Source organism: Amblyomma mixtum, chromosome 3, assembly GCF_055824585.1.
Source record: "Amblyomma mixtum isolate Tamu chromosome 3, ASM5582458v1, whole genome shotgun sequence".
In the NCBI taxonomy this organism is placed as follows: domain Eukaryota; kingdom Metazoa; phylum Arthropoda; class Arachnida; order Ixodida; family Ixodidae; genus Amblyomma; species Amblyomma mixtum.
In genome coordinates, this window is record NC_143014.1 from 307466319 (window position 1) to 307490152 (window position 23834).

The 23834-nt window shown below is 52.1% G+C and overlaps 1 protein-coding gene across 1 annotated transcript in view; it reads right to left on the reverse strand.

The window, feature by feature from the left end:
• Nucleotides 1-533: 533 nt before the first annotated feature.
• The window catches only part of LOC149355528 (inactive selenide, water dikinase-like protein), a 31739-nt gene continuing 8438 nt past the window's right edge, over nucleotides 534-23834 (reverse strand). The window contains exon 4 of the mRNA XM_089576134.1: nucleotides 534-718. Within this exon, the coding sequence (XP_089432260.1) occupies nucleotides 534-718 (185 nt within the window). The remainder of the gene's footprint in view (nucleotides 719-23834) is intronic.

Below are 23834 nucleotides of genomic sequence, written 5' to 3' on the forward strand. Positions count from 1 at the left end.
CTGCGCAAATTTAGCAAATACTTTCCTCTTGGTATTTCACTTATTCAACTAAATGCATGTGGTCGACTGTAAATGCAACATTAACACAGGATTTAGAGCCGCGAAAGACGGCAGCCCAGAAAACTGACACACTTGAAAATGGCAGTGAATGCAGTGCAACCAGAGAGGCGCGCGAAAAATGCACAGGGGCTATCCACGCACAAAAGCTACGGCTATACCTGACCCCTCGTTGTTGGCACATCCCATAGACATCAAAAGATGCACAGCCCCATCTCTATGAAGAAATGCAGTGTGTTAGAGAAAGGAAACTCCCCAGTCAACTGCTTACCACCACCAAACAGGTTTCGGCAATGCACAACTGATTCGCAGAACAGGTCGATCCTCAGTTGGTGATCACGTCTTGCCAGACAAAAGGACATCAGTGCTGGACTTGTGCTGCTGGAAAATGGTGATGGTGTTGAGCTGCAGAGAACAGGCACAGCTGTGTGCCGAAGGACCACACCCAGCGCACAGTTTGCCTTGTCAGTGGTGTGCTACCAAAGTTCACCTTCCCTGTCCTTGGAGGGCACCTCAATCCCTCGAGGCTTGTCGATGATGCATGTAGTCCGGCAGCCCTTTTCCACGATGCCAATGATCCATGCCTGGTATCCTTCCTGTTTCTCGATGTCCTTGCAGTAGGCTGCCGCCTGCTCTCGGGGGAGGCAGATCAAGAGGCCAGCTGTGGTGACAAAAAAAAAACCCGAATAGCAAGCGCCACTATTGCGGTGCTGAAAAATTATGACAAGTGCAAGGCAAAGGCAGCTGTGTCCCAACATGTCATTTTCAAAGACGTTGTTTTTAAAAAAAAGATGGTTCTGGTGCAACCGCATCACTGCGCCTATTATACTCAGCACAGTGTTATAGCCACGGCTATAAGTTAAAAAACACGAATTTAAGCATCTCGCGCGATTACTCCGAAGCCGTTCGCGAAAAGCGACGGAAGCTTCTCCAGTTTTCAAAAACTATTAAGAAAGATGGGGATACAGTGCGACTCGTTTTCAACAAGCTCTTCGTTAACGATGATCTTTACATGTGGAACGCCAACGAAAGTCGAGCCATTCTTGTATCAGGGCGCGAGGATGGCGAATGACGTCCTCCCTCCGTTTCCGTAAACCTGAGTTCATCGACGCCCTCACCTGCCAAATTACATTGTGGTAATGATAACGAATGGCTGTTTTTGTACACCAACATTAGAAGTGTTGTAGCTAACGGTATTTCACTATCATCTTTCATCGATTCATGTCAAGCTTCTTTAGTGGTACTGAGACGTGGCTGAACGACACTATTCATGATGTCAACATCTTTACCAGTGCATGCAATTTCAAATTTTTTCGCTGTGATAGACAATTGCGAAGGGGGGGGCGGTGTTCTCATCGCGATAAAGGAAGAATTCATTGCCACACCTATCGTTATCGATTCTTTCCTTGAATGTGTTTGGGTTTCTTTGAATGATGGTGCATTTCGTGTCATCATCGGCGTTTTCTACCGTCCGCCCGACAAGTCTGGTGCGTTTTCAGATGAATATCATCGGGTGCTCAGTGAAATGTATGCGCGTTTTCCTAATTCCGCTGTTATTATATTTGGAGATTTTAATTTTCCAAGAATTAATTGGTCAACACTTTCCGTAGTGGACACAGATGCCGCAGCACATTCTTTTCTCAGCACTTGCCTTGATTTTTTCGTTAACACAACTCATTAACTTACCAACACGATCAACTAAAGCCTCTTCCAATGTACTTGACTTAGTTCTCACAAACAAACCTAATATATTTTCAGGCATAACTCATGAGGAACGCATCTCTGACCACGATGTTATCACTGGGTACATTATATTTCGCCCTAGTAAAAAGGTAACTACTAAAAAGAAAATAAGATGTTACCGCAAAGCCAATTTTGATGCAATTAATGCAGAATTATTAAAGTTTTCTGATAAATTTATGAATGATTTCTGCTCTCGCTCTATAGAGCAGAACTGGATCCTTTTTAAAACTGCCCTCAATGATCTCATCGACCAGTTCATTCCCATGTTAACCATTACCTGTGATAGCAGTTCTCCTTGGTTTACCAACCGTCTTCGGCGGCTGAACAACAAAAAGAAAAATAACTACACAGACAGGCAAAACTGAATGGTCTTGTGAGTTCACATGACAAATACAGAGCATGTGAAAAGGATTATAAGGCACTATTAAAATCTACTCGGCGCAACGTTTTTTCTCATGACTTGTCTTCCATGCTGAAAACTAATATTCGCCGTTTTTGGCGTGTGGTTAACCCAGTAATTCGACCTGACATCACTCTTACAGATTCTGTTGCTGTTCCCATCCCTGATTCAGAGTGCGCTCAACTTCTTAACGATGCGTTTGTAACTGTGTTCACAGATGAAGACATTACTTCCTTGTAGAGCACTGCACGGGCCTCAATCTGAGGCCCAAGCCCGGCCCGGGCCCGAGACCTGAAGCCCGAGCCCGGCCCAGGCCCACGGCTTCAAGCCCGGGCCCGGCCCAGGCCCGCTAAATTATCGCTGTAGTGAGCCCGGCCCGGCCCGTGAGTCCCGGAGTGAAGCCCAGCCCGGGCCCGGCCCGACCCGTTTCCCAGTAACGCTTGAGGTACACTGCTCACTCTGAGCAAGTAGACTGCTACTAGACCGATAAGAAACTGGCCGACAAAGGTTCTGAAACCACAGTTTGGCTTGCAGAAAGTTGGTTCTTTTTAACCCAGAAGGAAGTGATTAAGAGTAATGCTCGCCAGGCCCATCTTTAGGAGAGTGATCTTGTGTAGGTGCGCAAAGATAAACTCGGAAGTTCCGAGAGCCAAATAAAAAGGGCTGCGTAGGCGCGTAATAGAGTACTTTTGCATTCCCCCATGATTTTAATCAGTTATATTTTGCCGCTCGGAAGTATGAACATTAAAGCTGCCTAGCAAGTAGTGGGATGACATTTTTTTAGCGAACGCGATCTCACAGGTTGAACTCATAGCCGAACTGGTCGCCTTTCAGCAGAAACGAAAAGCTAAAAGCTTGAGTATTTCACGGTGTATGTTTTGAAGGCTATAAGCGTCCTAAACTAATATGTTCTTAAGAATGAATTTCTAATAGTGTATATATGTTCTGGGATAACGAACGATCAATGGCCAATTAAGACCGGTTGAATTTTACTCTTACTGGTGGAGCAGAAGACAATGCGCGAGCCACGTGATAACTTACAGGGCAAAACACTTGCCATGACAACCAGGCTGAAGAAGGGAGGAGAGATAGATGTGCTTATGAGATGAGATTTACAAACTCTTGCGAGCTTTTGCGGCTATTTCACTCACGAGACGTTCCGGTCAGCTGATCAAAAAAAAAACGCGCTTTAGTTTGTGCTTTTTCTCAAATGAGCAAAAGATACATATAAAATAAAAGCTATGTTTTTGAGGCTTAAGGGCCCAAGGGGAGTCATGCTGTGAGTGAGCGGAGGGCTCCGGATCACTTCGACCACCTGGGTTTCTTCAACTAGCAATGATACTATACAAAGTACATGGCTGCCATGCTTACCGCTTAAATAGAAATGCGGCCGCCAGGGCTAGGAGCAAACCCTGGTTCTCCGGCTCAATAATGAAGCGCTTTGACCACTAAGCCACCGTGCCGTGGAAATAAGTAAATCATTGAATAATGCTTACTTTTTTCCTCAGCGCGTACTACAACCCATAGCTCATCCAAGTCGCTGCTCCTAGTCCTATGCCGCAGTTGTGTACTTCAGTCTGCAATAATGAATGAATAGTCGGACACCAGCCGCTTCTGTACGGACCCAAGCGCGACTCGAGTCCACAGCTTTAAGCCCGGCCCGGGCCCGCAACTTCAGGCCCGGGCCCGGCCCAGGCCCGGCAAAACAAATCACGTCCCGGCCCGGCCCGCGGGCCGGGCCGGGCCCGGGCTTTCGGGCTGGCCCGAGCCCGTGCAGTGCACTACTTCCTTGCCTACATTAAGCGCATTAGTGGGACTAACTATGAACGAGATAGTCATCAGTGAGCCTGGTGTTTTATCTCTACTAAACAATCTCAAAACATCTGCTAGCGCTGATCATATGGGCTTCAATAATAAAATTTTAAGGAATACACATAGCATTTGTTCCATGTTAACCGCATTATTTTCCCAGTCGCTATCAACTGGCACCACTCCTAACGACTGGCGCATTAAGATAATACCCATTTTCAAATCAGGTGATCGTGCTTCTCCGCTTAACTATCGTCCCATCTCCTTAACAAGTACAGTTTGTAAATTACTCGAGCATATTATACATACTCAGGTCATCAACTACCTTGAAGATCATAACATTATCTTCGATCATCAGCACGGTTTTCGCAAGGGCTACTCATGCGACACCCAACTTGCTGGTTTTATTAACGATATTCATGCACTGATTGACGCTGGTTTTCAAGTTGATACAATATTTTTAGATTTTTCTAAAGCATTTGATCGCGTTCCACACCAAAGGTTGTTGCTTAAACTTTCCCAACTGAACATTCACCCTAATATTATTGCATGGATAGCAGATTTTCTCTCATCTAGAATTCAGTTCACATCAGTTAACAACTCTAACTCATGTTACGCTAATGTTACGTCTGGAGTTCCACAAAGTAGTGTACTGGGACCTTTACTTTTCCTCATCTATATTAATGACTTACCCAATTGTGTGACGTCCAGAATCAGACTATTTGCTGACGATTGTGTGCTTTATCGATGTATAACCTGTAACACTGACAGCCAGCCACTGCAGTCTGATCTTGAAGCGATAAGCACATGGTGTTCTAATTGGTTAATGCCGTTAAATCTTTCCAAAACTAAGCTCATGTCTTTCACCAACAAGCCACGTATTCAATCCGACTTATCATGAAATCATCATATTAATCTCACTCTTGCCTCCGCTAACCGTACTTTCGGACTTCTCAAACATAATTTAATAGAGGCCGCGACACATGTAAAAAATCTAGCGTACACCACATTAATCCGTCCGAAACTCGAATACGCGTCTGCCATTTCGGATCCTCATCAGAATTATATCATCAGTAACATCGAAGCCCTGCAAAACCGTGCTGCGCGATTCATCTTTTCTGATTATTCATGTTACACCAGCGTCACCTCATTGAAGACTAAAGCCGAGTTAGATAACTTAGCACTGCGCCGAAAAATTTCCCGTCTATCACTCTTCCACAAGCTTTATCACCATCCTTCCCTTCATGATGAATTCTTTCAGCCACCGCCAGTTATCTTTCCACGTCGCGATCATCCTTACAAAGTAAAACGCATTAACTGCCAGTCATTCCATTATGCCTATTCTTTTTTACCACGCACAATAACCGAATGGAATGCTTTGCCATCAGAAATTGCCACAGAATCTGATCTAAATAAATTCCAACATCTTATGCACTCATGTTTCAACAATTAAAAAGGTATTTTTTTCAGCGTTCTTTCTTCCGCCTTGTCCTCTTTTTATTTTATATTTTTTGTTTTGTACCTCAGCGCACTTTTTCCACTGTCATCTTTTTTTTTCTTTTTCTAGCGGTGCTGTTATTTACTCTCAAATTTTGCTGTTATGTGCATTGTTGCGACCCTTTCTCTGAATACCTATTTATGATTAATATTTTATGATTCCTATTTTATTTTAGTGCAATATTTTTAACCTTATAACAATGCTTTGTACTGACTCCCCCCCCCCCATGTAATACCCTCAAATGAGGGCCTTTGGGGGTATTTTGAATAAATAAATAAATAAATAAAGCTAACACAGATACTTGGACGGCTCTCAAACTTCGCACCGCTTGGACATGCTTGCTTCAATAAACTGTTGCAAGTTTGCGCTCGTCCTGTCTGCTTCTTTCCTGCGTCCTGTCACTTGTGCGGTTTTTGTTTTGAAAATTCAGCAGTTATAAAGTGGATTTGAAAATTCCTTGAGGGGTGATGATTCTGCGTGTCCTTTTTCACATGCATATTGTAGCGTACTTGTTGACGAAGGGGGCTTTAATAACAAGTGCGAAGACAGACAAGGCCACGCAAGCTGGGGCAGCAAAGGCGACAGATTCCACACGGCGCGAGCCCTACTTCGTCGTCGTCAGCAGCTATGCGCCACATGGCAATGCTAGGTGGCATTATTCCCCCCTTATGAAAAAGAAGAGCGCTGTCGACGTAACAAAAAATAAGCGAAAAACGAGCAAAGTTCCGCAACTGAAGCGTTCCAAGACATCAACACGTCTGCGTCACCGCGTATAGTACGGTTTAAGCCGTACAACGTGCACAATGTCAGAGCTGGGCTGTCGGCGTCGGGGTTGCGCAACACCGTCCGGAACCACTTCATAGTTTGTCACTCACACGCAGGATAACTCTCTAAGGGCCAAAATAGCGGCAGAGAAGTTTCTCGCACAAGCCTTGGCGACGGAGAGGAGTCCATACCCAGACTTGGTCACCGGGTTTGTAGTCAACCTGTCTGTGGCGAAGGTTGTAACGGCGCGCATCGGTGCTCTGCTGTTGCCCGATGTAGACGCGGGCCAGTTGACGGGCTTCTTCAGCGCGTTGGGCAAATTGTTGAGCGTCTGGGTCGAGTTGGTTATCCTCTGGGCACGGGAGTATGGCATCAAGCATGCTCTGAACTTCACGTCCGTACACATGGCGGAACGGTGTAAAGCGCGTAGTTTCCTGCAGGGCGGTGTTATAGGCGAAGGTGACATACGGCAGGACCTCATCCCAAGTTTTGTGTTGGACATCTACGTACATGGACAACATGTCCGAAAGGGTCCTGTTCAATCGTTCGGTCAAGCCATTGCTCTGCGGGTGGTAGGCCGTGGTCTTGCGGTGCGTTGTGCGGCTCAGCCGAAAGATGTGGTCGATTAGCTGCGCTGTAAACGCCGTCCCTCTGTCTGTAATTACGTGCGATGGGGCGCCGTGTCGCAAGACGATGTTGTGCATGATAAACTCCTCGACTTCGGAAGCTGTGTCACGAGGGATCGCCTTGGTCTCGGCGTAGCGAGTCAAATAGTCGGTAGCAACTATGATCCACTTATTGCCGGCCTGCGACAAAGGGAAAGGGCCGAGGAGGTCCATGCCAATCTGGTCGAACGGAGCGCGAGGGGCTGTAACGGGCTTGAGAAAACCCGCCGGCTTAAGTGGTGGCGTTTTCCGGCGCTGGCATTCTCGGCAGCTTTTAACGTAGCGTTTGACATCAGCAGAAAGTCCAGGCCAGTAGTACATGTTCCGCACTCTGGCGAGCGTACGTGAAAAGCCCAAGTGGCCAGATGTGGGCTCATCGTGGCAGGCGAAAAGAACGTCAGCTCGGAGATCGGCTGGAATGACCAGAAGGTAAGGCCTATCGTTGCCTCTCGAGTTCTTCTTGTACAAGAGGCCTTGCCGCAAACAGAAGAAGCCAAGACGTCGAGAGAAGTGGCGAGGTATAGCCGTATCGCTACCTTCAAGGGTGTCAATGAGAGGGCGAAGTTCCGAGTCCGCCCTCTGCCCGGTCAGTAGGTCGGAGGCGGTGAGCGTACGAAGGAAGCCGCTGTCGTCATCGGGCGCTGCGTCGCCAGGATCAACTCGTGCACGCGACAGTGTGTCGGCGTCTTCGTGTCTGTGGCCGGACTTGTAGACAATAGTGATGTCAAATTCCTGGAGCCGTAAGCTCCAGCGTGCCAGGCGTCCAGATGGGTCTCGCAAATTTACCAGCCAGCATAGGCAGTGGTGATCGGCTACGACTTTGAATGGGCGGCCGTATAGATAAGGGCGAAACTTCATGGTGGCCCACACGACCGCAAGACATTCTTTTTCAGACATGGAGTGATTGCTCTCGGCGCGGGAGAGAGTACGGCTAGCGTAGGCGATAACCCTTCCAAGGCCCTCTTGGTGTTGAACAAGGACAGCGCCAAGACCGATGTTACTGGCGTCGGTGTGGACCTCGGTATCGGCATCTTCGTCGAAGTGCGCAAGAACGGGAGGTGTTTGAAGGCGCTGGCGGCGCGTAGAGAAAGCGGTCTGTTGCTCAGTGGTCCAGACAAAGCAGGTGGTATTCCTTGTGAGACGCGTCAACGGCTCGGCAATCGTGGAAAAGTCCGCAATAAAGCGCCGATAGTACGCACAGAGACCCAGGAAGCGCTGGAAAGCTTTCTTGTCGGTTGGAACGGGAAAGCGCGCGACGGCGGCAGTCTTTTCGGCATCCGGCCGCACTCCCTCAGCGCTCAGTACGTGACCCAGAAATTTGAGCGCTTCGTAACCGAAATGACACTTCTGGGGCTTCAGAGTAAGGTCAGCCGAGCGGAGAGCGTCGAGAACAGCCCGCAGGCGCTGGAGATGTTGATCAAACGTCTCCGAAAAAACGACGACGTCGTCCAAGTAGACAAGACAGCTTTGCCACTTGAGGCCTGTGAGGACGGTGTCCATGATCCTTTGAAACGTAGCCGGGGCGGAGCACAAACCGAAAGGAAGCACTTTGAATTCATAGAGGCCATCTGGAGTCACAAAAGCGGTTTTTTCGCGGTCCCGTTCATCTACTTCAATTTGCCAATAGCCGCTCTTCAAGTCAATAGATGAGAAGTACTTAGCGCGCCGTAATCTATCCAGCGAATCGTCAATGCGCGGAAACGGGTAGACGTCCTTTTTGGTCACACTGTTCAGTTTGCGATAGTCGACACAAAACCGGAGAGTGCCGTCTTTCTTCCTAACGAGGACGACAGGCGAAGACCACGGGCTTTGGGAAGGTTGAACAACGCCATCATCAAGCATTTCCTGAACCTGGGTTTGAATAACTGCCCGTTCTTTAGCAAAAACACGGTAAGGCTACTGTCGTATAGGGCGAGCGTCGTCATAGGTGATGATGCGGTGCTGCGTGATGGGTGTTTGACGAACCTTTGAGGAAGAAGCGAAGCATAGCTTGTATTCCTTCAGCAGCTGCCCCAAAGCCAGTCGTTGTTCCCGAGGCACGTGGCAGTTTATGTCGACGGTTTCATGGGAGGGCTCGTTAGTGCCGGCTGCCGCGGACGCAAAACAAACACGAGTATCGATAACAGGTTCTGCAGAAGCAATAGCAGTTCCTGCAAAAAGGTGTCGGTATTCATTAGAAAAATTTGTGACCAGGACCGCAGACCGGCCACCACGAAGCGTCAGTAGACTGCGAGCGGCACAGATGCCTTGAGTAAGCAGGAGTGAACAGTTAGCCTCGGCGACTGCTTCTGCGTCATGCAAGTCGTTGCAGGTGACTTCAACCAAAACACTGCTCCGTGGCGGCAACGTGACACTGTCAGCAGAAACACGAAGGGCGGCACTGCGGTGGCAAGAGTCGGCGAGGTGGGTGGCTTGACTGGTCGAAAAGGTGATGATTCGTTGGCGGAGGTCAATAACAGCCCCATACTCCCGCAGAAAGTCAATGCCGATAATGAGATCGCGGGAGCAGTTGCACAGAACTACACAACTGATGACAAACGTAGATCCGTGAATCTGAACGCGAGCCGTGCACTGCCCTTTGGGGTAACGAGATGACCACCGGCTGTACGAAGATGCACCACAGAACATGGAGTAAGCACTTTTTTCAGAAGAGTCGCCAATTTATCACTCATAATTGAATAGTCGGCCCCGGTGTCCACTAATGCACTGACTCTGTGACCGTCGAGAAGAACAGGTATGTCCAAAGAAACGGGGCTGTCTAGGTCGGATGACTGTGCCATCTGTTCACGGTCGGAGCGTAGCGGCGGCGACGGGAGGTCTTCAGCGCAGCGACTCCCAGCGACCTCGCCCCCGAAGGTCGCTGGTCTCAGTTTTCCCGGCGAGGGCTGGGCGAGCGACCCTGTGCTGCTCGCGAGGAGCTGTGGGGGTTCGGGGAAGAGCGCCTCGGAGACGATGAGCGCGGCTGATGCGGCGCGCGGGCTGAAATTCGCTGTTCCGCTAGGAAGTCTTCAATGGCAGGGGGCCGATGGCCAAACCGGGGTCTGGGCGAATCGGCTGGAAAGCCCTGCAGACCGATGCGCCGATAAGAGCAATGACGGTAGAGATGTCCTGGTTCTCCGCAGTGAAAGCGGAGTGGCGGGTTATCAGGTGTGCGCCAGACATCGGCCTTCCGCAAGGGCGCTCGGCGATCGTCGAAATACTGCACTGGTGGCACTGAGGACCGCTGCTCAGGAGGCGTTACCGGAAACGGTGGTGGCGAAACCGCAGCCGGGCGCCTCGCAATTTCAGCATAGGTGGGGCGGTGGCAGTCTCCTGGTAGAGGAGGTGTTTCGACAGCAGGAGCCCTGAACGCCTGTTGCACCTCCTCGCGAACAAGAGCAGAAATCGAACCTAGCGCTGGCTGCGAAGGGCTGCAAAATTTCAGGACCTCTTCACGCACGATGGTGCGAATAAGTTCGCGCAGATCGTCAGGGTGGCTCCCGGAGGTAGCAAACGATGCGGTGACAGCAGCAGCATGCACGGGCCGGTCGTCGGTCGCAGAACGTTGTTGCAGCACCTTTTCCATAGTTGTGGCTTCTGTAAGGAATGCAGCAACGGTCGATGGTGGGCTGCGCGCGAGGCCTGCGAAAAGCTGCTCTTTGACGCCACGCATCAAATGTTGGAGTTTCTTTTCTTCCGGCATGGCCGGGTCAGCTCTTCTGAAGAGGCGCGTCATGTCCTCGACGTACATCTGGACACTTTCGTCCGGCAGCTGGATGCGAGATTTTAGTGCACGCTCAGCTCAGTCACGACGATCCACGCTTGTGTAGGCCTCCAGCATCCGACGACGGAACTCATACCACGAGATTAAAACGTCCTCTCGGTTTTCAAACCAGGTGCGAGCACCATCCTCGAGGCTGAAGTAAACGTTCCGGAGCTTGGCTGCGTCGTCCCATTGGTTAAACGCAGCTACGCGCTCAAAATGAAGGCGGCAGTCCTCCACATCCTCAAAAAGTTCCCCACGGAACGTCTTGGGAATCTGCGGAGTCTGCAAGGTGTAGTGGGATGGCGCGGCAGCGGCAGTTTGCAGAGGAGGAGGAGCGGCTGTCTCCATGGCGCCGCTCTCTACTAGTCCTACCTCCGAAGGCAGTCCCTGGATCCTCCGACTGAAGCGATGTACCGGGGTGTCAAGCGGTACAGGGCTGGCGCGACGGCTGCCTGGAGGAGTCTCTTGCATGGGCTCACGGGTACCCGGCACCTCCACCAGACTGTAACGCACTTGTTGACGAAGGTGGCTTTAATAACAAGTGCGAATACAGACAAGGCCACGCAAGCTGGGGCAGCAAAGGCGACAGATTCCACACGGCGCGAGTCCTACTTCGTCGTCGTCAGCAGCTATGCGCCACTTGGCAATGCTAGGTGGCAATATTAGGAAGGAAGGGATAGAAGCGAACAAATGTGGATTTCCTCAGCACCTTTTGAAACTTGCTGGAGTCATCATCATCAACATCAGCCTGACTACACCCACTGCAGGGCAAAGGCCTCTCCCATGTCTCTCCAATTAACCCTGTCCTTTGCTAGTTGCCGCCACTGTATCCCCGCAAACTTCTTAATCTCATCCGCCCACCTAACTTTCTGCCGTCCCCTGCTACGTTTGCTTTCTCTTTGAATCCACTCCGTTACCCTTAAGGACCAGCGGTTATCTTGCCTTCGCATTACATGCCCTGCCCAAGCCCACTTGTTCCTCTTGATTTCAACTAGGATGTCATTAACCCGCGTTTGTTCCCTCACCCACTCCGCCCTCTTCCGATCTCTTAACGTTACACCTATCATTTTCCTTTCCATAGCTCGCTGCGTTGTTCTTAACTTAAGCTGAACCCTCTTTGTTAGCCTCCACGTTTCTGCCCCATAGGTTAGTACCGGTAGGATACAGCTGTTATATACTTTTCTCTTCATGGATAATGGTAAACTACCATTCATGACCTGAGAGAACCTGCCATACGCGCTCCACCCCATTCTTATTCTTCTAGTTATTTCCCTCTCATGATCCGGATCTGCGGTCACTACCTTCCCTAAGTAGACATATTCTCTTACTACTTCTAGCACCTCGCTACCAATTGCGAACTGCTGTTCCCTTGCAAGGCTATTGAACATTACTTTGGTTTTCTGCATGTTAATTCTTAGCCCCACCGTTCTACTCTGCCTGTCTAGCTGATTGATCATGCTTTGCAGTTCTTGTCCTGAGTGGCTTAGCAAGGCAATGTCATCAGTGAATCGCAAATTACTCAGGTATTCTCCATTAACTCTTATCCCCAACTCTTCCCATTCCAGTCCTCGGAATACCTCCTGTAAGCAGGCAGTGAAGAGCATTGGCGAGATCGTGTCTCCCTGCCTGACACCTTTCCGTATTGGAATTTTATTGCTGACTTTATGGAGAACTATAGTAGCTGTGCAATCGTTATAAATATCTTCCAATATTTTCACATAGCACTCTTCCACACCCTGATTCCGCAATGCCTGCATTACAGCTGAGGTTTCCACTGAGTCGAATGCTTTCTCGTAATCAATGAAGGCTATATATAGGGGTTGGTTATATTCTGCGCATTTCTCTATCACCTGATTGATAGTGTGAATGTGGTCTATTGTCGAGTATCCTTTACGAAAGCCTGCCTGATCATTTGGTTGACTAAAGTCCAAGGTTGTCCTGATTCTATTAGCGATTACCTTAGTAAATACCTTGTAGGCAACGGACAATAAGCTGATCGGTCTGTAATTCTTCAATCAGATCTGTGACGCAGCGGAGGGTGCTAAGAATCTCTGGCTCCGGACACGCAGTCATTGGAAACTGAACCTGGCAACGTTTAACGCAAGAACCTGTGGGGATTCATGTTGCCCCTCGCCCGCCGGATGCACCCTTCTCTCTCTCGCGGCCTACCACGGCTCTTCCTCTGGCGGCCCCCGACATGGAGCGGAGGGGAGGCGCCCGCGACTACGCGTCGTCACGTGGGCAGCCCTCCTTACCCAGCACTCTCGGTTTCGGCGGCCGCGCGGGCCGCGCGCACGGGACAGTCTGACGGAGAGTTGACAGCGAGCCTTGAGAGAGAGCGGACGCGAGACCAGCGGCGGCCCAGGTGACCTGAACTGCTCTGTGCCTGTCTCCTGTGCCTGTGTCCTGTGCCTGTTGCCTGCCGCGGCTGTCTGCGCGCGACCGAGGAAAACTATTGGGAGATCCCAATTAAAGCTCTTGCTTGCGGGCTTATTCCTCGGAGGTGTTGTTCTTCGCGGCCACAGGTGTGGTCGAGCTAGCGGAGTGGCGTTGGCCCTGAGTTCAGGGTCCGAACCGTGCCAGTAACCCCACATTTTGGCGCCCAACGTGGGGCCCCTCTGGAGTTCCAGGTGGGGTGCTAGCTCACGAAGAACAGCATGACCAGCCCGCGCTACGGGCTGCCGGACCTAATGATGTTGGCTGATGTATGCGGCGAAGCACGGGAGATCTCGAGCATCGTTTCCGTGGCCACATCTAAACAGACCGCGGATGCGGTAGCGCAAGGTCCGTGTGGCGCTATGCATGAAGCCGCAGGCGCGGCTGGCGTCCGAAATATTGCGCCAGGAGTTCCTGGTGAATACTCCGAGCTGGAGCAGCCAGATGGCTGTGGCTACAGGAGTTCCGTTCTGCTGAACGTGTCCCCAGGCGCTCCCGCAGATGTGGGTCGCGCAGCTGGTTACGCGGCGGGAGATCCCGGCCAGCAAGGAAAGTCCAAGCCAGGTGGCAATGGCTTCCAAACGCTCCGCTACGTCTCAGGCGCGTCCGCAGATGCGGTTCGCCAACCGAGTTTCCACCCAGGAGATCCTGGACTGCTCGTAGAGCCATTGCCAGTTGGCGCCGGCTACTCGCTCCTTTCAACTCCTGCGCACGCATTCAGACCAGGTGGTCTAACTGCGTCAACGCCCGCAGATGCGGGCCGCGCTCCCCGCCAGATGGCAGAGGGTGACGCAGCGCAACTTGGTCCGGGAGGTCCCGAGCACCACTACAAGCCACCGCCAGTTGGCGAAGGCAACAAAAGCTGGCCAGTTGGCCCCGCTCTAACTACGCCCGCAAATGTGGGACGCGCACCCAGCCAGGTGGCTGAAGAGCGCGCAGTGTGTCCGGCAGAGGGAGAGAACATCGCAAACGTCCTCGCAAACGCTTTGCAGCAGATGTTGCAATTAGCGCGCTCGCCCGGCCCTCGGATCGGAGTGCCGATACCGAATTACAGTGGCTACAGCGACAAGCAAAGTGCGAATGACTTTCTGCTGGCCCTGCGCCGGTACGAGCTAGCGAGTGACCTGAGCGAGAGCGAGATTCTGAGACGAGTTCTCCCCGTCGCACTCGTTGATCAAGCCGCCCGGTGGTACCAGATGGTTGGCCACACAGCAGGCAACATGGCTGATTTTCGACGCTTGTTCAGGGAGGAGTTCCTTCCATACGATTACAAGCTGCGTATGCGACGAGAGCTTGAACTGCGGACACAGGCCCCGGATGAATCGCTTGTCGAGTTCGTACGAGCGATGCAAGAGCTGTATGAATATGCAGACCCAGGAGCTCCGAGTTCGGAGCGAGTGGAACGTGTCATCCGGCAGAGCCATCCGACATTTTCCCTCTACTTGAGGGGCTGCAGATGCAGCGATTTGAACGAGCTTGCCATTGAAGCGCGCCGAGTCCAGGCTCAAATTTCAGCGGCCCGTAAATACCGGCCCCCACCGCCGGCTGAGGAGTGCCTCGAGCCAAGGTGTGCCTGGAGCGGCGTTGCAGCGATAAGGGGTGAGATCACTCCCATGGCAGGTGCGTTCACGAACGAGCGGATGCCGTTCGAAATATCGGATCGTGCTCTGGATCCTTACAGGTACGGGCTGCGGAGTGCTGATACACAACCCCCAGAGATCTGCGGGGTACCGCCACAAAAGCCCACGCCTGCTCAGAAAGCACCCACGGAGGTCCGTGTACGGCTGGATGGCCGAGGTGCCACTGAGACCCCCCGAGCGTCGCAGCGAGAAGCATGGAGATCTGTGCGCTGCTTTAATTGTGGCCAGAGTGGTCACATAGCCAGAAACTGCCCCTCGAGATCGGGAAACGAGGCAGGCCGCCGGTAGCAGCACCGGCGGAGGCTACCAACGCTCGGGAGCCCATCCCCGTCACGTCCGCGTTCAAAGTTGGAGAACCAACTAACACGCCTGCGCCTTTCATGGACCTCGCAGTTGCGGGGAGAACCTTTAAGGCGTTGCTGGACACGGGGGCAAGCATCTCGCTAATAGGAGACGAGGTCGTTTCCCAGCTCCGGCGGAGATCCGTTCGGTTGCGACAGCGAAGGACGCCACTCCAGCTAGCTAGCGGAGAAGTGCGGTCCTGTGGTGACGTTCGCCTCGCAGTGCGCTGGGATCAGCGTGTGCGCAGAATGCGTTTCGTTCACCTGCCTGGTCTCACAGTGCCAGTTATTCTAGGCCGAGAGTTCTTGGCGAAAACTGGACTGGTTGTAGACATCGCCCGTGGCGGATATCGGGAGAACCCGTGCGCCCCACTGAGGCCCTTTGTCGACCCGCCGACTGCAACGAGATCGTTGTCAGAACGCACGGCCGACACGCCCGCGGAGGAGCGAAATACCTCCCACGAGCAAAGCCCGCACCGCCAAATGCCGGGATCGGCAGCAGCGGCCCGCTTCAATGCGCCCTCTCCGAGGTCGGAGAAGGGAAAGCAGGCTGTACCGACAGATGTCGGCGAGCTAAGAGACAGCGGGTTTCCCCGCCCAATGCCGAGATCGGCAGCGGCGGCATGTCAGCACAGGTTTCCTCCGAGATCGGGGGAGAAAATGCACAACTTACTGGCAGATGCCGGTGCGCTGACACAGCTCGAACGTGACCGCCTCTTGTCGTTGTTGGATGACTTTGACGAGATATTCACGGACCAGCCGGGATGCACTAGTTTGGTGCAGCACCGCATAGATACGAGTGACGCGCTGCCCTGGAAATGTAACCCAAGGCCCGTCAGTGCTGCCAGACGGCAAGCTATCGACGAGGCGCTCCAGGAGTTGCTCGATGCTGGTCTCATATGCCGCTCTTCCAGTCCCTGGGGGTTCCCAGTGGTTCTTGTGCCGAAGAAAGATCGCACGTGGCGCTTGTGCGTTGACTATCGGCGGCTGAATGCGGTCACAAAGAAAGATGCGTACCCCTTCCCGAGAATAGACGAGATCGTCTCAAATCTCGGCGGCGCTAAGTTCTTCTCGATTCTTGACGCAAGTAAGGGGTACCTGCAGGTCGAAATGCGGCCGGGCGATGAGTGCAAAACGGCCTTCACGTGTCACAGAGGTCTGTTTCACTTCACGAGAATGCCTTTCGGTTTGTCCGGAGCTCCGAGCACATTCCAAAGGCTGATGGACCGTGTACTCGGAGACGCCAGATGGCATCACGCTCTCGCATACCTGGACGATGTGATCGTCTACTCTCAAACTTTCGAGGAGCACCTCGATCACCTGAGAGATGTCCTGGGAAATCTCAGGGCGGCTGGCATCACGCTCAATCCCGCAAAGGTGCAAATCTGCCAGGCTCAGGTGAGCTTGCTTGGATATCGAGTAAAACGGGGACAGGTGTCTCCTGATCCAGAGAAGCTTCGGGGGATCCTGGAGTTTCCTGCGCCTAAAGATGTGAGCGGTGTTCGCCGTTACCTTGGCATGGTGGGATACTATCGCCATTTCATTCCTAACTGTGTGCGACTGCAAGCGCCCTTGGCAAGATTGCTAAGAAAGTCTTCTCCGTGGATATGGGGAGACGAGCAGGAAAAGAGCTTTCATCAGCTCTCGCACGCTATCGCTGAGACGGAAGTGGACGTGGAAGAGCCCCAATGGTGAGACTAAAAATGAAATAGACTTCATACTGTGTGCACACCCTGGCATCGTAGAGGATGTGGATGTCCTCGGTAAGGTCCGTTGCAGCGACCACAGAATGGTAAGGTCTCGTATTGCTGGAGTACCCCAAGGCTAAAAAGATGAAGGCCCCTGATGCAGGACACAACTTAAAGAATGAATATGCTTCTCCTGCTCGCAACATCCTCCTTGAAAGAGTAAGTGTCCCAGACTCGAGTGCCAAAGCATGGAGTGCTTCCTGTGACAGCTACCACCTATTCCCTCTCCTCAAAACCTCTCCCTCCTCACCGTGCCAAGCTCGAGTGCCCGAGTGTTCCTCTCATTTTCCTTCACAATCAGCCCTGCCACCACTTTCTCCTAAAACGTTTCTCTAACAACTACATCTGTAAAAGAACCTCCACTAGAAGCATAAAAACTAGTTTTCAAATGAGATTCCAGAGGACAGCTTTGAAAAAATGCCAGTAATACCACGGCCGCTTGATGCAAAGCGCAAAGCGAGGTGCGGCCAGCCACGTCGCGCCGCCGACAATGCGTGAGCATGTCCTGGCGGAGTTTACAGTCGCGGCCGCTGTTTTCGGTGGGGGCGCCACTGTTCGGGGACAGGCCGCCCGGTTTCCCGGGAGTGGACTCCCGAAGCGCTCCTTGCTTCGTCATGTTCGAGCGCGTTTGCCTCGTGTAAAACCGCGTTTGCCTTCCATATTCAATGCAAAATAAAAACCACTACTACTACTACCCACGTTCCTCATGTCTGCAGTGCTTTCTTTGGATTTTCTGCTGTGCGCGTGAGTGAGCACGTTTGCCTCGCGTCTGCGGTGCTGGATTTGGACTTTTCGTGTGCGCGTGAATGAATGTTTGCCTCGTGTCTGCCATGCACGCTTTGGGCTTTTGGTGCATGCGTGTGTGGAGGTCAGGGACGTGTATGGGGCACGATACCGCTCATCTGCTGTGTGCCACTGTCCGTCACAAACTCCAGAAAACAGCCAACTGTGAGAAATCACGGGTTTCCCTCCGAACTACAGCGTCGAGAAGCGTGGCTGAAAATATCGCTCGCCAAGGACTGTCAGGGAAAGGACGCAAGTGGGTGCCAAGCGACAGGTCTCTGGTATGTTCTTTGCATTTTACAGATTGGCTACAAAAAGTAAGGTCAAGGAAGGTTCTTCGTCTGTGAATGGTTCCTTCCTTTCTTGTATGACCATGCAATAAATGTGTCAAGTACTTTGTGGTTTTCTCGGCTGCAGGTGGGCTTATGAAGTTCGACAACTTCAGCTATAATGATCGTTTTTTTTATTTTTTATAAATTGCAATAACTTGTGTATTTAAGAGCCAATATTCGACGTGACACGAAGCGAAATTTACAGCGTGTGACCAGCTGTGCGTGTCCGTCTCATTCACCGTCTACATGGGGTAGCGAGAAGTGAATAAAATTCAGGGAGCACATTAACCGCCTCTAACCGCCTCTGTCGCTGCCCTCTGCTTGGCAACTGTTGAAGATTGTTTGGCGACTCTTGAACGCTTCCGTACGGCATCGCGAGTAGAGATGTGAAGGCCTGAAAAAAACACTGCAATTTTGGAAAAAAACGGATTTTTTCGTGTTTTTTTTTTCAGATGAGAAAAAATGAAAAAAACATCGAAAATTTCACAATGCAATTTCTAGGTTTCATGATTGCTTGCTTTTAGTTTAGATTTTTGTTTTTGCTTTAAAAACCATTACAGCGCGCATCGTTGAACGATTAGAGAAGTCGTCATCGCCGGTGCCAGGTAGTGCTTTTAAAACCTTCGTGCTGCGAGTACGCGGTTTGAAGGTGTCGTGTCCGGTCGCTGTGTTGAATGCAGCGAAAGACGCACACGGTACTTTAAGACTTCGTTTATTTAAAGCCGATGAGGGTGCGACCAGCGTCGACCGAGGCAGGAGCCGAACTGGCCGCCCGAAGAAAGGAGGGAGCGGAGAAGCGTCCACGGGAGGGAGTGGCTTCCCAAAACAGGAGGAGGATGCGGGGGCGCACCATGGGGGGGCATCTGGCGACAGCGTGCGACGAGGGGCAAGTGGTCGTTAGGAGGAGGATGCGAGTGGTCGTTAGGAGGAGGATGCGGGTGGTCGTTAGGAGGAGGATGCGAGTGGTCGTTAGGAGGAGGGTGCGGGGGCGCACACACACAAAAGCAATAAGGGGACACAACACTTCCTTCCCCCTTAGAAAGTTGCCTGGTATCGTGCAGGGGGTCGGCGCTCACGCGTGGAGGCGCGCTGGCTTTGTGCGCTCGGGGGAGAAACACTTGTAGGCTGGCTGTTGTTCGCTGTGTCTCCTAGGTCTGTCCTGGGCGAAGTCTCTTCTTCCGGGAAGAGGTGCCAGGCTATGTGGGAAGATGGTGCACGTGTTCTCTCCGCTGGCGGACAGCTCTCAGACGGCGTCGTAAATCTACGCAGCTGGTTGAGATGTCGGCGTGCTACTGTGCCATGTATGTTGACGAGCCAAGAGCGCAGGCCTATGCGTCTGACAATTGTAGCTTCCTCCCAGCGTGGCTTTTTCAGAAACTGTCGGGCGAGGACGCGCTGCCCCTCATTAAGCGTGCCGCAGCGCGGAATTGCTTTTTCTTCCCGGAACGTCTCTGCCTTTGGCTCGGGGAGGATGGCTGTGAGCTGGGTTCGCATTTCACGCTCGAACATCATTTTCGAGGGGGTCTCGCCTGTTGTGCTCTGAACCGTCTGTGCTGCTTGAAGAGAAAGCGCGCAAGGCGGCGCTGCAGCGAGCCTGTCTGATCTCTTTCAAGGGCGCGTTTTAGCTCGGCTACGTAGCGCTCGGCTTGTCCGTTTGTCGCTGGGTGGTAGGGGGCCGATGTAACTGATGAGATCCCGTTGTCGCGATAAAACTTGAGGATCTCCGCAGACACAAACGGTGTTCCGTTGTCCGACACTACCTTGCGCGGCAGGCCGAACGTTGCAAATAGTGATCGGAGGTTGTCAATGACTGCTGCCGAAGTCGTCTGTCCCATTTGCCTTATCTCAAGCCACTTTGTGTAGGCATCTACGACCACAAGGAAAGTGCAGCCCTCAATTGGTCCTGCAAAATCAATGTGCAGTGTGTGCCATGGTGTGTCTGGCTTTTCCCATTCTGGGACAGGAGCTTTCGGCGGGGCGCTCCGGCTGCTCTGGCAAGGCTTGCATTCTCGCACCACTGTTTCGATGTCGTTGTCAATGCCAGGCCACCACATGTAGCTTCTGGCACACTTTTTCATTGCAACGATGCCCCGATGTCCGGCGTGGATGAGAGACATAGCTTGTGCGCGTAGTTCTCTCGGCATCACAACTCGGGACCCAAATATGATGCAGCCGCGATGGGTGCTCAACTCTGTAGCTCGCCTGCGGTAAGCGTCGAAGTTGTCCCCTTTGAGTTTATGCACGTTGCCTTGTTGAACAGCTGTGTAAACTAGCCGGAGAGCTGCGCACTTCTGCGTAGATGCTGCAACTGTGCCTGCTGTAAGCGGAGGTTCTGGCAGTGCTTCGAACATCAGAACGTCTCCTGGTGGAAATGGTTCGTCAACAGTTGCGTCTAGTGGCAGACGGCTTAGCGCATCGGCGTTTTGATGTTTACTCCCATTGCGGTAGACCAGAGCGTAGTCGTACGCTGAGAGTTTGATGCACCAACGTGTCATTCGCGGAGACAAAGTTGGTGGCATAGGCCTTTGTGGTCCCAGAATGCCCAATAGCGGTCGGTGATCGGTTATAAAGGTCACCTTCCGGCCGGCAATGTACTGGTGAAAATGTGTCGCCGCGTAGACGATGGCTAGCCCTTCTTTGTCAAGTTGCGCGTAGTTGCGTTCTGCTTGCGACAACGTACGTGAGGCGAAGGCGATGGGAGCTTCCCTTCCTTGCTCGTCAGTTTGCGATAGAACCGCGCCGACTCCGTACGGTGATGCGTCGCAAGCCAAAAGCAGAGGCTTCCTTTCGTCGTAGTGGCGGAGGACTGTACATCTTCGAATCAGGTCTTTCAGGGCATCGAATGACTGCTGATGGCGTGGCGACCATGTCCATGTCACATCTTTCCGAAGGAGTTCGTATAAGTCGTTGGCCACGGTAGCTCTTTGTTCCAAGAACCGGTCGTAGAACGTCAAGAGTCCGAGAAAAGCCTGTAGCTCCTGCTTGTTTGTTGGAGCTCGTGCTTCTGTGATCGCTCGCACTTTGTCCTCGGTAGGGTGAATGCCTTCCGCATCAATTCGGTGTCCCAGAAATTGCACCTCTGGCACCGCAAAACAGCACTTCGATTTGCTTATGCACAAATTAGCGTTTGCTAGCCTTTCGAGAACGAGCTCTAGGCGCACTGCATGCTCTTCAGTGGAAGTGCCACTGATGATGACATCGTCAAGGTAGACACAAACTCCTGGGATGCCCTGAAGCACTGTCTCCATGAATTTTTGAAATATGGCCGGGGCTGCAGCTACGCCAAAAGGCAGTCGCTTGACTTTGTACAAGCCTTTCAGTGTGTTAATTGCCAATAATTCAGCAGTTGACTCGCTCACCTTCAGCTGCTGATACGCCTGGGTGAGGTCCAATGTGCTGAAGACTCTTGCGCCACGTAGTACACTGAATACTTCTTCAGGTGTCGGTAGCGGGTAAGAGGACGCTTTAGTCGCAAGATTGACGGTGCTCCGGTAGTCTCCGCAGAGGCGTATGGTTCCGTTCTTCTTGCGAACTACGACAAGTGGTGTGGCCCATTCTGAATGCTGCGTCGGCTCGATGACACCTTGCTGCTCCAGTTTGTCCAACTCTTTTTCAACTGAATCTCGGAGAGCAAACGGCACCGGCCTGGCCTTCAGAAATTTGGGTTGCGCGTTGTCCAACAACTCCAGTGTGACCGGGGGCCCTTCGTTTCCTGGAATCTGTTCCGAGAATACTCTTTCGTATTTCTCTTGCAGTTGCTCAACCATGTTCTGGCTCGGCGTCTGGTGTAGGCCGCATATCATCACGCCTAGTGGAGAAAACCAGTTTCTCCCTAGAAGGCTTGATCCTGTGCCCTTCACAACAAGCAGAGGTAGCGTATGGGTCTGGCCGTTGTAGTTAACCTGCACGTTGGCAGAGCCCAATAGTGGCAGATTCTGTCCTGACCACGTTCGAAGGTGCGTGTCGTCTTGTTGCAGGGCGGGTGCGTCAGATGGCCATGAAGTTCGGAACGTGTCCTCACTGATCAGAGTACAGGCTGCGCCGGAGTCCATCTCGAACTTAATCAGCTGGTGATGTACGCTTACTTCTGTAAAAATCTTCGGTCGCGTGCCGAGATTCATGGTGTTCAGGTCGTACAACACAGATGGTGTTGCTGATGTTGTTCCATGGAGATCAGATAGCGGCGTATTCTCTGAGGCGTTGACGCTGTGATTAGGCTGGGAAGGTGACTTTATCTTGGCAAGTCTCCGTTTCGTAATGCATGCTCTTTCGATATGCCCTCGCTTGTGGCAAAAATTACACGTGGCTGACTGGAATCGACATCCCTGGGGGTTGTGTTGGTCGTCACACCGCCAGCAGCGTTGTGCCTTTTTGACCGATTTTACAACAACAGAAGGCTTGCGCACCTGGTTGCTTGTCTGGTGTACCGGCTCGGTGTTCCGGCGAATCCCTCTCTGCTGGTGACCGGCGCTCTCCGCTCGAACGGCGATGTCGTAAGCTTTGCTGAATGTGAGGTCCTTCTCAGCGAACAGGCGCTGCTGCAGTGACTCGTCACTCAGTCCGCACACAAATCTGTCGCGTAACATCACGTCCAAGGGAAGCATGGTGGTGTTAGCAGAAGAAGCTGCGTCTCCCTCCTGCCCGGTAGCTGTTGTCGACAGCGTTCCAAAATTGCAGTCGGCAGCGAGCTTCTTGAGCGCGGCTACGTAGGCGCTCACAGTTTCTCCTCCCAGTTGATCTCGTCGTTGGAAGCGAGCCCGGCTGTAGACCTCGGATGGCCTTCGGTCGTAGTGCTTTTGCAGCGCTTTTACGATGTCGTCGTAAGACACTGCCGCTGGTGTGCTTGGCTGAATAAGGGCGCAGACAGTATCGTAGGTCTGCTCCCCGCACAGCGTCAGCAGGTTGGCCCTCTTCAAGGCTGGGTCTGTGATGTTGTTAGCTTCAAAGTAGAACTGAAGGCGTCCAACCCACGATGACCACGATGAGCCGTTGAACTCTGGTATCTGATTGTGAAACCCTCGCGTAGCCATGGCTTGTCAATAGCGTTGCGTAGCGCGGGTCGAATCCACTTTCTCGTCGCCACTGTCGTGTCCGGTCGCTGTGTTGAATGCAGCGAAAGACGCACACGGTACTTTAAGACTTCGTTTATTTAAAGCCGATGAGGGTGCGACCAGCGTCGACCGAGGCAGGAGCCGAACTGGCCGCCCGAAGAAAGGAGGGAGCGGAGAAGCGTCCACGGGAGGGAGTGGCTTCCCAAAACAGGAGGAGGATGCGGGGGCGCACCATGGGGGGGCATCTGGCGACAGCGTGCGACGAGGGGCAAGTGGTCGTTAGGAGGAGGATGCGAGTGGTCGTTAGGAGGAGGATGCGAGTGGTCGTTAGGAGGAGGATGCGGGTGGTCGTTAGGAGGAGGATGCGAGTGGTCGTTAGGAGGAGGGTGCGGGGGCGCACACACACAAAAGCAATAAGGGGACACAACAGAAGGCTAGGTCACATATAAGATCCAGGCTTGACTTCAAAACACACTAATACTTGAACTCGCGGCTGAAGTAGAACAAAATGGCTACAAATTCTACAGCCCGACACACACGGCATAAATAATATAGGCTGCTGTGCACGTAAGCGGTTCTGCTGCGCATAGTGCCGCAACAAGCGACAGTGCCTCTGAGTCAGATATGGAGTGACTAATAGATCAGTTTTCATGTTCCCTTTCTCGGTGCAATAGAACAAGAAGTTCGTTCGACAAATATGATATTTATATCTCCATATTCGCCTGAAGTGCAAATCATTTTTTATCTTCTCGGTGCAATAGAACAAGAACTGCAAGAAACTACAAGAAAACTACAAGAAAACGCCAGACCTCGCCTTACGA